At 42.2% G+C, this 12,967-nt stretch overlaps 1 protein-coding gene and 1 long non-coding RNA gene across 2 annotated transcripts in view; both read left to right on the top strand.

Moving 5' to 3' along the window:
- Positions 1-12,967, top strand: part of cacna1ab (calcium channel, voltage-dependent, P/Q type, alpha 1A subunit, b) — a 193,365-nt gene that overhangs the window by 38,156 nt on the left and 142,242 nt on the right. Inside the window, exon 3 of the mRNA XM_017303769.1 lies at positions 8,001-8,303. Coding sequence (XP_017159258.1) covers positions 8,001-8,303 — 303 coding nt within the window. The remainder of the gene's footprint in view (positions 1-8,000; positions 8,304-12,967) is intronic.
- Positions 2,786-7,162, top strand: LOC108166257 (uncharacterized). Its single transcript, XR_001776563.1, has 2 exons — positions 2,786-2,876; positions 2,971-7,162. It is a non-coding gene; the product is annotated as an uncharacterized LOC108166257 (long non-coding RNA).

The raw sequence follows: 12,967 nt of genomic DNA, 5'->3' as shown, positions 1-12,967 counted from the left end.
TATTTAGATGCTCTCTAAAATGTAGACAGTATAAAAAAAACTTCTTTTTTTGTTTTGTTTTCAAATTTGACCTCATGTGAAATATTAGAGTCGACCTCCAAGTCCTTAAATATGCATATGAAATATGCTAAGCCCTTAAACTTTAGGGGTTTGTGTTTTTATCATGACTATAAATTATCTTCTTCAGAAAAAGAAATGTACACATGTTCAGTTTTGCTGTGTTTTCCTGGATAGCAGGACCATTTACTCTAATTTAAACAATTCCAAGCTTTCCCCTCTCTTCTCTGCTCTGCTTCGTCCTTGTCTCCGTCCCTAATTTCTCATCTYGCTTTCTATACTGCTGATTCTATGACCAGAATGCTTACTCCACACACCCAATCAAGGGCCATTAGCTGAGGCCAGCACACTCCTCTTCCTCATCCTTTTTCTCCCCACTGCGCTCCTTCTTTCCACTTCCATTAACTAGCCAATCAATTAATACAGGTTGAGCTGGCGTGGGTATGAGCCAAAAACAGAGAGAGAGAGAGAGAGAGAGAGAGAAATCCTCTAATTAGCTTGGATGCCACATCAGCTTGCTATATGTCTCGGCAGCAACACAAACCGGCTTCATTTCTTTCACATAGTTGATTTCAATGCATAATGTCTGTTGGTGCCAAACAGCTAGGCCTGACGCTGTAACACATTTTGCTGGACAAAAGCAGAACTAAGGAAAAAGAAAAAAAAAATCACTGAGAGGTAGAGTCAGGTACACTGAAAAAGCGTGAAGGAAAGMCCGCGAGGCCGTAGGAACACAAGCCGGACTGTTCAGCGGGAGAGTCRGAGCGGTATGGGTCTGGGGACGGAGCTGACAGATATGAGCAGTGATGACAACAGAACCTCGCTCGGCTCGGGGCAGGACGGCGGGGAATCGCYGGGGCGAAAGGGGTCACGGCAGAGCCTGACCCCAACTTGGATACATAAATCACAGCGGGCCTGAAATCTGAATKGGAGGGCGTGTGAAAAACAGCAGAAAAGTTGAACCGCTAAAAGAAAGATGAGTCCTGGACCTCTGCTGTCAGCGATGGTCCGTTTTTTGGGGGGGTTTTTTACAAGCTGCAAAACAGCTTTTTAACTTATMACAATTTGTCACATTAAAGCCACAAACCGTGATGTGTTTGATTAGGACTACATGAGACACAGCGAGAGAAAGTAGAGCGTATTGGAAGGAAAATGGTGCATMGTTTTCCAAAATGATGTTCACTCAGACACCCGAGAGAGATTCTGTGTGACCGATTGCCTCCACATGTCCTTAGRTTTGTTAGCAAACACTGGTGAGCAAACTGGATTTCTTAAAGGGCCGGTATTATGTATTTTCCGGGCACATGATGCCTTTTTATACCACAATCCATGGTAACCATGTTACCTTTTGTTATAAGAATGCTACAGTTCATATATGACTTGAAAGAAATTTGACTTCACAAATTGACGCTGTGGAATTTTATTCGTTCGTCTGTCTCTTTAAGACGCTCCTGTTCTTATTGACACTCGGCTTTCAGGATCACAACATTTCTGTTTTTTTATCTAGTTTCTAGTGCAAATACTTTATTTCACTTTAAAAAAGACAAAACTAACTTATTGACATAATTATTTATGTCAATAATTATTGAATATTGATCATAAAAAATGTTCTATTTCCACTGGCAGATTGTTTCACTTATAACATCGGAAAAATGTCTATGTTATAAGTGGAAAAATCTGCTGGTGGAAGTAGCTCTTTCTTTTTAATCAATATTCAAGAATTATTGACTTAAAACAAGCTTGTTTTATTGACTTAAAACAAGCTCCTATATCTCCCTAAAAACCTACTAAGTTAATTTTATCTAATTTCCTGTAAACTAAGATATTTTTACTAGAAACTGGACTAAAAATAGTTGGTAAGATTTTGTGTTTTTTCAGCGTGTGGCTAAAACTTTTATATAGAGTGGCTCACAAATGGAAACAAACAAAAGGAAAAAAACACCTGCCAAAGTGTCGAGTGTGTATAAAGTTAAACAGGTTCAACAAATGCAGGCGGTGGTGCTTCTTGATATGGGCATTTGCCCAGGGCTGCATTAGACAAGGGCAGGGCAGCCAAGAACTGGTTGTGTCTTGAACAAGTTTACAGTGAACCAGGCTTTTTGCTAAAACAAATAGTAATAATAATAATAGTCAAAGTAAAATCTAAATAAAATGTAATTGCTTGGAGCTTTTTGCCTCCAACCAAAACAATTCATTTGGATTTTGTTAAAATGATTTCCCTAAATAAGTCTGGTCTGAATCTTGACTTAGAAATGTTGCAGAATATGAACCGGCAATAATCTTACTGCGACTCTGCTTTTTCTCTCTCGCTCTCTCTCTCTCTCTTTCTCTCTCTCCTCCCCTCTTATTTCAACCTCACCGTCAGCTCTGTGGCTTCGGCCTGCTGAGTGAGATCAGAGAACAGACAGGGTGAGGAGTGGGTGGAGGGGAGTGGGGGTGCTTCAAGGGGGAGGTGCCAGGGCTTCCTGCGGGGGTTGCCTGTGTGAACGCTCCCTGAATGACAATGCTGCGCATCAGGGCCTCGGCAAGATTCCCTCTGCATCGCACACACGCACACACACACACACACACACACGTACACACACACACACACACGCACGCACTCTCCTATGGAGATGGATTGGGAAAAGCTGCGTGCTGCGTGGCCGTGCAGCGGGAGGAAGAGCAGCAGGGGCATCCCGGAGAGCGGGAGAACGAGAAGGCAAAAAAAAAAAAAAAAAAGCGCAAAGCCGCAGACAGCAGCCACTCCGATCGCTCCGATTATCCGCCGTCGTCGATAAGCGCGTCGTTTGTCATCCGGCCGCAGCGTGTTTTCAACGGTCGGTACAAATCACAGCGCCACCCCCACTCCACTCCACTCCCCCGTCTCACCATTTCACCACTCACTCTCACTCTCTGCTCTGCTGACRGCAGGAGCCGGACCTGATCGCAGCCAGTCCGTGAATCAGATGATGAGCGACGGTCCCGTTGTGACGTGAAAAAGAGACGCCAGCATTGTTCTGAGATGTAGAGCTTGATGAACATTATCATCGTTTTATTTTTGTATGAGTTCATTTTTAAAGTCCCTTTTTATGTATTTAGATTAAACTGCAGCACAATATCATCACATTTTGATAATTTTTGTCATCCACTGGAATGAGAACACGACTATGTCAGGCAGCTGAATTTCCTTCTCTAGATACTAAAATGAAAGTAGGGCTGAAACGATTAATCGGTTAGTGAAATGATCAATTGTTAACTGAAGTGCACACTCAAAAGGGCGATTTGCTTCACAGAACAACATATCCAGAGTAGCGTTTAAGCCAAACAAAAATACATTTTGCATATGAGGTAAAAAGAACCTTCTTTGTCTGTAAATAATGTTCCAGCCAGAACTCCTCCAGTGGCATCATAGTTTTAGCTTCACCCTGTTTAAATACCGGAAAATTTCTCCTATTAAGAATCATTTGCTGGCCATTTATAAATCCGTTAATCCAGGAACAATAAACAGGTCGGTCCTCCCCTTTATTGGTATAAAGGGTTTCACATGCTGACGCTAAAAGTGTATTTTGTTGCATCCTTTGCAACAAATKATACACTGGAGGAATGCAATATTATTGCATTTTAGGCAACAAAATGTTTATTTTTTTATTTGAGAAAGGAATTGAATTATTTGTTTATTTGCATCTTGTGACGCTTTTCGAAATTTGCGTTTAAAGGCTGAAGTGGATAAACAAAAGAAGTCGGCAGAATTTGGCAAAAGTTGTTATCCAATTAATCGATTAATTGCTTTATCACAGATTAATCGGATAAAAGTAATCTTTACTTGCAGCCCTAAAATTCACTCTACACAAGCATTATGTTAACAAAGACAGGGATGCTGTGCAGAATGGAAACCAAACCGCAGGTTTACATCAGGAAACTTGTCCCGACACAAACCGGACGCTCCTCTTCTGTGGAGTTTGTTGAGACTCCGGTTGCAAAATATTCATGCATAACTCGGCCTCGGATGATGCATCCCAGATATCCGCCATATGGCCCCCMCTTTCATAGTTCTAACAGCCCTTTGGAGTGGAAACAGAGCTTCAAACTCCGGGTAATGAACAGCCAAAATCGGTGTGGGGGATTCGGGGGGGATGGGTAGAGCTCGAAAACGGCTTTGTGAGAAGAAACAGATGGTGGGAGGTACAGTAACCAACCCACCTGTGCACAATGCAGGTAATTGCTTCCGAAAGAAAAAAGCACGGTGGCATACGGTGCTTTAAACTCGTTTTTATTTGCTCAGCACTTTGGACGGCACCTGCAAAAGAGAAAAAAAATGTTGAAAAAAACCCCCCCCAGAGGAATCTGTCGGTGGATGTTTCAGCACCAAGGACAGCGTCAACCGGGTTGGTTTGTTTTCTCCATCATCTGCTTCCTTACTGTGACTTACGACACATTTAACATGCTTTTGTTTTTGTTTTTTTCCTTAAACTTATTACAACAGGAAAGGCACTTTTTGAAAACAGGTCCGTCTCTGTTTTGTCCTCTTCAGCCTCGCCCAACAGCTTGAGGGATTGCTTCAAAGCAGCTCGGAAGCCAAAGCCAAACCTTCAAAAATAGCTTGGAGGAAGGAGAAATAAAATGTTTCTTTTAATTTCCACCCAAAAGAAAAAAAAAACAGGACAAAGCTTAAAACTCTCATTTCCTGCTAAAAGTTAGTTCTGCTTATTTAGCTGGCAGACATTTTCCGACATTTATTAGCTGGGAGACCATTCAAAATCAAGCTGGCTGAAAACAATCCTGATCAGATGTCTTGAATGAGCTTTTATTCTATCTTTAACACAAAGATGTTTTGCAGGGAACAACATTTGAATATACATTTGTTGGATTTGGCAGTGGATTCAGAATTACATAAGGGGATACTGTGAGGGATGGAAATGGAAGGACTAAATCTAGTTTATTTTTCTTCCTTTGCTCTTTCCTTTGGTTTATTTTGTTTKTACTTCCTTTTAACTCCTGCAAAAGACTTTGTATTGCCTTGTTGCTGAAAATGTGCTATATAAATAAAATTGCCTTTACCAAAGTATTTGTAACTTATTTTAACCCGCAGTGAGCTGCAATGCCATGCAACATTACTTATTTSCTACTGGATTTCTCCACATATTTTCACATATTCTCAATAAAAATGTATTTTTAGTAAGATTTAATGTTAGACTGCGTATTTACAACATTTCCAACCCAAAGAGTCATTGTTGWACTCAGTCCAGCTAAATATATATTTTTATTTATTTATTTGTGGACAATTATTTAGGAAAACAATACAAAATCATTTCCAACCAAAATATTTTTTTAAAGTATGTACATTACTCGTATTTTTGCTAGCAATTCTGTTAAAATAACTGAAAAACCTGCTAAACATTTTGACGACTGAATGTTAGGATCTGTGCAAACCACGTATGATTCACGTAAAGCACAGAAGAATTTAGTGAAACGAGACAAAAATACAACTTTCTTTTTGTGGCAAAGAATTGCTGAAATGCGAGTCTGTAGATGTGCAACGCTGGCAGAGAGTCTTTCCCCAAACTCATGCCAGTCACTCGGTGAGGTCAGCCTGTGAGAGGATCCCTGTAAATCCTCCCGCTGGTTCGTTTTCAGGCTTTTACAGCGGAAATTTCACTGCGATCGACTTTAATTTGCCATCTCAGGCTATTCCAATCAGCCACTCCTCCGCTTATGGCGATTGCTATTTCTTTTTCTTGTTTTTTTTTTTTAAAGGAACAAAAGGCCCTGAAAAACGCACCACCATGACAGGAAATCAATACGCTTCTACAAAATGTAATGTGTAACTTAAAATGTATCAAATCGAACTTCATAGTTGTATTTTTTTTTTCTTGAGGTATTAAGTAATGTTTGATGACTTGGCGTCTCTTTTTTCAGTTTCCATTTGACTGAAGGGTGAGGCCGGACGTCGCACCTTGCCGCACAGGTGAAGCAGTCGTAGCGTAACTGCGGCGCGCCTTGGGGAGCGGGTTGGGAGGCGCCGTGCGTCGTGCGCTGCATGGCGTGGCCACGGATTTGCGCGTGGCGCTCGGTTCCCGTCAGACCCATCGGAAGCTCGGAACGCGGCGCAACCCCGATTTGAACGCATTAAAGAAGGGGGGAAAAAAGTAAAACCCGCAGGAGTATCTCCACTCGTCGGGGTCTTTCGTTTTCAGCCTCCTTCCCCTCATCGGAGTCGGACTGACTGTCGTTGGTTGACTTTCTCCCCGTGAGGGGGGTTGAAGGAACCGGGGGCGGGGGGTTGTGAGAGAGGGGCGCCAAAAAAAGAAAAAAAAAATCCCAAAGAGGGAAAGGGAAAAGGTAGCGCGCGCACAAACGGCAACGGGGAAGGGAGACGCGTAAGCGACGTCGGACCTGGCTGGCCGCCTCTTTCGGGTTTCAGGAGCATTGCGAAGGGGGGAGAGGAGAGGAGGCGATGCTGCTGGGCGGGGATGGTGCTCGGTTTCTGCCCGGCGGTGGAGGAGAAGATGCGAGCTGCTGTTCCGGCGCACCTGCACCGCCGCCGTCGTCGCGTTTTTCGACCGAGAATTGATGATGGTGATGACGATGCTGCCTCCATCATCCGGATCCTGTTTGTCTGGGATTCTTGTTCCCCCAACTCTGGATTATAGATGATTGTCGTGGACATTATCTTTTGATTTTTTTATTATTTTATTTTATTAATTTTATTTTTTTGTTTTTATTTCATCAGCTCGGCTATTTTTCTTCTTCCTTCCTTGCCCTTCTTCTTCTTTCTTTTACGCAATGACGAGATAGACTGGTAGACTTCAGGATCGGAGTATTTTCATCTCCAAGTGCGCGCAATCACGCCCAAAAATCAGTGACCGACGCCTTGTAGAAGAAGAGGAGGAGGAACAGGAGGAGGAGGAGGAGGAGGAGGAGGAAGGGGGGATGCCGCACCGTCCATTACCAAATATCAACAAATGTCACCAGGCTCGGATTTTGGGGAAGCCCCCCGTCGGTTGACGTTTTTTGCGTGTACGCGGAAAGCCGCGGCGGCAGTGAAAGGTGGCAGCGGGAGCCACATCAAACACTGCGGATATATGGAACAAGAAGAAATGAATTATTAAAGATTTTACTCTTATCTATTTCTATTTTTATCCGGCTGAGTGTGTGTGTGTGTGTGTGTTGGAGGGGGGGAGAGGAAAAAAGAAGGAGGAGAAGAAGAAGAAAACGGGGGGAACCGAAGGGGGAGGAGGAGGAGAGAAGGTGGAAAAAGAGGGGGGTGGGGGGAAAGACAACTGCAGATCCTGACAAGATGCAGGGAAAAGACGCAGTCTGGAGCCGGCCTGCTCGCTGGAGAAGGATGCAATACTACTTCTCTCAATGCACAGCTATGCATTCTGATCGCGTCTGAGGTGATCGATTCATCCGCCTGCGTAGAAACGAGAAGCGGCTGCTGACTTTTTTTTTTTTTTTTTTTTCCTTGTTGGAGCTGCTTTTCCTGATCAAAAATAATGAAATAAGAACAGCATGACAGAGAGATGAGAAGAGAGGGTGATGCCTTGATAAAATATTCATTTTTCTTTTCCTCTAAGAGAACTGATTGTACAGAAATTATATAAACACATCGCCGTGTTTCATATCCCGTCATATTCCAAAAATACACGATAACTCGCTTTCCTTTCCTTCTCTTCTCTCTTCTCCCATCCCTCCATTCCTCCCCCCATCCTCTCCTCCTCCCAACTCACAAATGGAGGTATCTTCTTGGCGCTGAAGACCTGGGAAGGAGGGGGAAAAAAATCAAATAAAACAGATCTAGATAGAGTTGGAAGGACAGAAAGCGAGAGACAGAGACAGATCCGAACCTCCATTCTGCATGTGTCTTTGGAGCCGAGGCTGATGGGGTGGTGGCATGTGGAGGTGTCACTCTGAGGTTTCCCCCCGGCTCCTTCCTAACCTCTGGCGTTTGGTGTCTGCAGAATGGCGCGCTTTGGAGACGAGCTACCCAACAGGTACGGAGGAGGAGGAGGAGGAGGTGGTGGTGGCGGTGGTGGCGGGGGTGCCGGCGGACAAGGGGGGCCCGGCCGCGGCGGCAGCAGGCAAGGTGGGCCCCCCGGGGCGCAGCGGATGTACAAGCAGTCGATGGCCCAGAGAGCCCGGACCATGGCCCTGTACAACCCCATACCCGTCCGGCAGAGCTGCCTAACGGTCAACCGCTCCCTCTTCCTCTTCAGCGAAGACAACCTGGTGAGGAAGTACGCCAAAAAGATCACCGAATGGCCATATCCTTTCACAGCGGGCCCACCAAGGTACCGGCGAGGGTGTGTTGGCTGGAGTGCATCGGCTAAGGTGTGGCCTTAAAATGTGGCGGGTGAAAGTTCGGAGTTGGGTTTAGATTTGATATTTAAAGTGCTTGCGTGTGTATGCAATAAGCTTCTGCGATGCACGTTGCTTTTTGAGTTTCTTCTGAATGAATCGTTCTGCTGAGGACGATAGTAGTCGCACTGATGAAGATGCATCGCGTTCTAGAACATTTACCCAGTTAGCAATTTGTGTGTGTGCGTGCGTGTGTGTGTGTGTGTGTGTGTGTGTGTGTGTGTGAATGTGTATTGGTTGCTGTCAGAGCTGGGTGCTGATGTCAGCATTACGAAAGCTTATAGCGCCATGCAACCAGAAGGTATGGGAAATGGCTATTTCCCATTCTTATGCGCTCTCTAACTGACTCATCAGATATCACATATGGTTTATCCATCAGAAAAACGGCACACAAAAAGCTCTGAAGGCTAATTATGAGAACCAGACAGCCTGCTGTTTTAGTATACTCATGTCTTAAATAATTTTATACAAGTTAGGGCTGGAGATACGGCAGAAAAATGTATCGCAATATGTTTCATATCAGCCGATACAAATAAATATTGAATAGTTTTGTTTTGGGTTTTTTTTGGGAGGAGGGTTTAAATACTGCCAAAGTTGGCAGTATTGTTCTGTGTTTTAGCAGTTATAAGGCATGGAGACTAAACCTTTAATTGTTGCTGCAAGTTACTCAACAAGTTGTTGGTAGGTAACCAAAGAGTGAGTGAGTTGGTTGATGTCATTCATGGTGCGCTTACACCAAACGCGTTTTGAGCGTCAGGTGCGTCTGGTTCACATTCCAAGTCTATGTGAAGGCGCGTTGAGGGCCGCTGCTGCGTGTTTGTCAAGAGCGTCCAACGCGTTTGAAGCCTGATCCCCACAAAGGGAAACACTGTTTTTGGGTCAGGGGTCAGATTTAGGACTAAGGTGTGAATTGAGTTTTGGTTAGGGCTAGGGTTAGGATCAGGGTAAGGTTTAGGCTGTAGAAATGAATGGAAGTCAATGGAAAGTCCCCACAAAGATAGCCACGCAAACGTGTGGGGGGGGGGGGGGGGGGTGCGTGTGTGTGTGTGTGTGTGTGTGTGTGTGTGTGGGAATCTGGGAACTAAGATTCATGTCAAGTGATGCAAAGATTTAATGAAGAATTAAAGCAGTAGAACAAGCAAGAAAATGTCTAAAAGATAAAGAAAAAAATATTTTGGCATAAGCAGAAAATAGATATGTATTAGAAAAAAACTAGACTAAATATTTATGTTGCCTTTATAGGAAATAGAATACAAATAGATTTTGACTAGAGACAGGAAAAAAGCAACTCTTCATGTGTCAATCAAACTGATAACTAGTAGCAGGAGTAGATCAGATCCTAGCAGGTTTCAGTGGTTTTCAGTATTTTGTAGACAATGAACCAGTGGATATTAAACAATCAGATGGAGATGCTGGCAGTACCAAGGTTAGCTGGTATACTGTGACCAAAAGCTTAGATGTTTTTACTTAAAGGACAAGATCAGAAGTATTTTATGAGCTTCCTGATATTGTAGTTATGGCTCACAGATTAGTGTAGTATGTTGGATACTTTAAGACCTAAAAGGCGGAGGGAGTAGGAACAAAATCACAAAACTAAGCAGCCAAAGATCAAGGTAAAAAAAAAGTTTTAAAGATGGCAAATAAAGGGGAGATGTCATGTAAAACTTACCCTTTTTTTTAGCTTTAGATCATGTTATTCCGTCGTCAAAACATCCCCACTGTTGTTTTGATTTATTCATGTTTGTTTGAGAAATCCTTTAATCTCCCATGGCAACTATTCAGGGATGTCTAAATGCTTGCTCATACTCCGTTTTAGAGCCTCAGTTCTTAGCTGAGCTTCTGCCTCACATAGCACGCCTCCTCCACTCTGCTCCTAAAGACTAGCGGCAGCAGCAATTAGCAAACACCTGGAGGAAGGGCAAGTCTGCTGAGTCTAACATACAACTACAACATTCCTAAGAATGGTTGTAAACAGCATCGGCATGGACAAACGTTGTTTTGACAGCATGCCAAATGGGAATGTCTGTAAAAGGCTAGCAGCTTCTTAAAGAGTCGGAAGAGTCAGGTGTTTGACGGAAAGTCAAATTGCACTTAAAGAAGCATTTTCCAGGCACAGAGTGCCATTTTATAGCACAATCAAGTTACTATGTCACCTTCAGTTGTTATAAAAATGCTAAATATTTCAAATGTGACTTAAAAGAAATTTTACTTAGTAACACCTTGAATTTGGGCCTCTGTCTCTTTAAGAAACTCCTGCTTCTTTTCTGAAACTCCGCCTTCAGGAAGTAATCACAACACGGCTCTTCTATTAATTTTTTAACTACGTCTTTACCAGCTTTGCACTGAGAAGTAACTCGTATAACGAGCTCAGTAGATGTGTAGCTCTGCCAGGTGTTTGCTGATTGCTGCTGGCTAGTCTGAAGGGGCTGAGTGGGGGAGTCATGGCTCTGTGAGGTGAAAGCTTGGAAACTGCAGCTCAGAGGAGGAGCTGTGCCTCAAAGGCGTTCAGCACACCTGACTGGTTGCCACGGGAGATGAAAAGATTTCTCAAACATGCATGAAAGAATCAGCAACACTCCAGGTGTGTTTTTGATGAGGGATTTACATTATAACATGATGTAAAGCTCAAAAATGTTTATTTTACATAAAGCAACTAAATTAACATAGTTACTTGACTATGCTATGAAATGGCACTATATATGCCTGGCAAATACATAACATCCTTTTCCCCCACCATCCTCCCTTTAATTAATACTTGAAGAGAGAAGCATCAACTGTGTCACTGCTACACTAGACACTTTTCCCTGACAGATCACACCACCATTAAATGCTAGTTCACTTTCTGGACGGTTAGCGTCTCCAGAATCAATCAATCAATCAAATTTTATTTGTATAGCACATTTCAGCGGCAAGGCATTTCAAAGTGCTTTACATAATTAAAATAAAAACAGGAATAAACAGNTATATATAGTTAGTTTGTATAATAAATAAAATCTATTTCTCTTCCTTACATTTTATTATAGATTAAGTCATTTTGAAATCCTCAACTTTCATTGCTTTTTATGGTWGTAAATGTTCTTCCAATTGCAACAAGGACATCTGACTGAATCCAAATAAAAAARCAACACACACAAAAAATCATGTTTTTAAAATTCTAAACTAAGAAGGCCAATATTACAAATTTCAATATTTATTTTCAGCAAACTTTTAGATTTTGAGTTAAAATGTTTGAATGAAAAATAAAAGCCCAAAACAGAAAACTAAAGAAACGAGTCAGTGGAWAGATCTGAGTCGAAGCCGSTACATATTTATATCCATGTTTAGCGGAAGGAGCAATGGTCACCGGAGAGTTCCTCTCCTCGGCCGCCTTCGTTTCCTCTGCTCTTCGGCGAACACTGAGACACCGTGTGGTTCAGCCAAGGATACAGAAGCTGGCACCAGTCAGGGTTCAGCTGGTTGGAGGAATGAAATGAACTCTGTTCAGCCAAAAATGAAAGCAGAGGCGCTGCCAAAACAAGGGCTGCTGAATTAGAAATCTAGACACAAACACCAAACCTGACTGAGGAAACGGATTACAGACGGGCAGAAATGACAGGAATCTGAAACAGAGGCTCAGAGAAAAGGTGGTGGTTGATGTAAAGCATTTGTCTGATTGGATCCTGGTGTGGAAATGTCGGTGATCAAATTCAACCTAAAGGCTCAAAGGAGCACGCTCTGCAAAACTAAACATCAAATAAACTTAGGCAGAAGGCCCTCCTAACTTTTTTTCACCATTTTGTCAGTTATAAACAATAAACCTGTTTTATTTGGAGGAGAGTAAATACAGCACATTCTATTAACATGTTCTGCAAGTAAAAATCCTGAAAGTGTGGCATGCCCAGGCCCCTAATTAAGCAAATCCAGAAGTCACTGAAAGAGTTCCTGCAGGATGTGATGAAGTTGGTAAAATATCTTTTAAAATTAAACAAATACTCAAAACAATGCTTTTTTTGTTTTGTTTTGCTGYGTTAGTTGCAAAAATAAACTCCAGATTGTAATTTATCTATAAAAAGAAATAAATTCATGAATTCCATGACAATGCATCAAGCGTTAGTCGTAAACAAAAACAACAGAATCTGGCTACATCTGCTGGGTTGGGAACTAAGACAAAACACTTTCTTAATAACTTTACCAGAACATCTTAATGCACTTTTAAAAATATCTTCTTCACATTTACAAACAAGTAGCAGGTACATTATCACCTCCACTTGAACAAGTGTAAAAAAAAAAAAGTTGAATGAACAATATTAAGTTATTCTCTTTGTTGTTTTTCTAAATCATAGGTAAATATGACATTATTCTAATATATAAAAAGGTCTTATTTATTTTCCTTATTTGATAGGGTTTATGTTATACAGATCAACACAAGAGGGYTCCTGATGTTCACCTTTGTGTGTCAGTGGTAATCAGTCAAATTACACATTTGATCAAACTCTGAATGTGTGCATTCATTTAAATTGGTTACTAAAATGAGTGGAAGTCAATGCAAAGTCCTAATATGGGTAGCAATACAGACGTGTGTGTGTGTGTG

The sequence above is a fragment of the Poecilia reticulata genome, linkage group LG1 (genome assembly GCF_000633615.1).
Source record: "Poecilia reticulata strain Guanapo linkage group LG1, Guppy_female_1.0+MT, whole genome shotgun sequence".
Lineage (NCBI taxonomy): Eukaryota > Metazoa > Chordata > Actinopteri > Cyprinodontiformes > Poeciliidae > Poecilia > Poecilia reticulata.
The sequence above is the reverse complement of the archived record's forward strand: the minus strand, read 5'-3'. Positions and strand labels throughout refer to the sequence as shown.